Source organism: Penaeus monodon, chromosome 23 (genome assembly GCF_015228065.2).
Source record: "Penaeus monodon isolate SGIC_2016 chromosome 23, NSTDA_Pmon_1, whole genome shotgun sequence".
Lineage (NCBI taxonomy): Eukaryota > Metazoa > Arthropoda > Malacostraca > Decapoda > Penaeidae > Penaeus > Penaeus monodon.
Window position 1 is genome coordinate 26,546,331 of NC_051408.1, and position 1,323 is coordinate 26,547,653.

The following is a 1,323-nucleotide window of genomic DNA, read 5'->3' on the forward strand; positions in this document are numbered from 1 at the left end:
TAAGCAGACATTCCTGTTGTCATTATTGTTATAACTAACTTTTATTTTCACCTGAACTTTATATTTATCAATCTCCATATGATCGTTAGGCTAACATATGGTGACACTAGAGTAAGAGCAATTATTACATTGTGACTTCACTTTTCTTTCCTCTAGGTATAAGGGCGCGTATTCCTCTGTGAACAACACTTTTCCCCACAACACGGTTGTCAACGCGCCTAACCACCGTAATTCAACGCTGACCCAGATTACCCTCTGTGACCTGACACGGACAGCCCGGGCGTCGCAGCAAAGCAACAATGGGTCTCTTCTTGGGACTATGGTAGGAGGCTCACAGGACTCCCTTCAGAGGAGTGTGTCGCCTTCCAGGTAAACACAAAAATAATGACTTACATTATATAATTGCGTGTATGTGTGTTCATTATATATTTGCCCTTTCTTAGGGGGTATGCTGATGGTGGAGGATTCGGTGTCCCTTTTTCTGTCACCTTTGTTTGTCTTCTGAGATACCTGCTCACAGATATGTTATTAGGTCTTAGCTTCCCTGATGTTAAGCCTGTTCGACCGACCAACATACTACTTTTTCTGCTACTTCCGCTTCTGCATCTGCTATTCCTGCTACCACTACTACTGCTACAGCCATACTATCGCTCCCGTATGCAATACAGTGAATTAATGTTGCTACCACGAATTATATATATAACTTCTGCAAAGATCCGGATACCACCGATGCAATTTAAACAACACTGATTAGTATTTTACCAATAACTTATAAGGATAATATAATATATTGCAACTAGAACAGCTACAACAACAATCGGTGCGACAACGTTTTTACTTTTAACTGCTTCTGATGCTGCAATTACATTAAACACAGCTACATCTACCACTAAAACAACTAGAATACGATCGCAGTGACAGCATGGCAGTTTCCCTCTAAAGCTTGTACCTAAAATCTTGACAGCTATCGCTCTCGTAGCATCGTTTATTGGGATATTTAATCGACAATAGATAACTATGTGGTAGTTATATAACCTAGATAAAAAAAACACTTTGCCACAACGTCACCTAAAATGCATGATGGATTCATAATCTGTTTCTAAGCATCTTGAATCTCTTGCACTCGGATGATATTCCTAGACCCCTAGAGCATGTTTCGCTTACCGGCATGAACATACAGAGATTGGTGTAGCGTGGAGTAGCAAGTTCTTGTCGTTCTCGCTTCAGAACGCCGACTAAGCCAGAGACCTGCTGCGCCGAGACGGAACGATTGAGCACGGTGCAGGAGATGAGTCACAGCACCCACAGCGACGACGAAAGTTC

The 1,323-nt window shown here is 42.0% G+C and overlaps 1 protein-coding gene across 1 annotated transcript in view; it reads left to right on the plus strand.

The window, feature by feature from the left end:
* Window positions 1-375: 375 nt before the first annotated feature.
* The window catches only part of LOC119587906, a gene marked incomplete in the record, with an annotated part of 1,701 nt that continues 753 nt past the window's right edge, over window positions 376-1,323 (plus strand). The window contains 1 exon segment of the mRNA XM_037936615.1: window positions 376-1,323. Coding sequence (XP_037792543.1) covers window positions 1,289-1,323 — 35 coding nt within the window.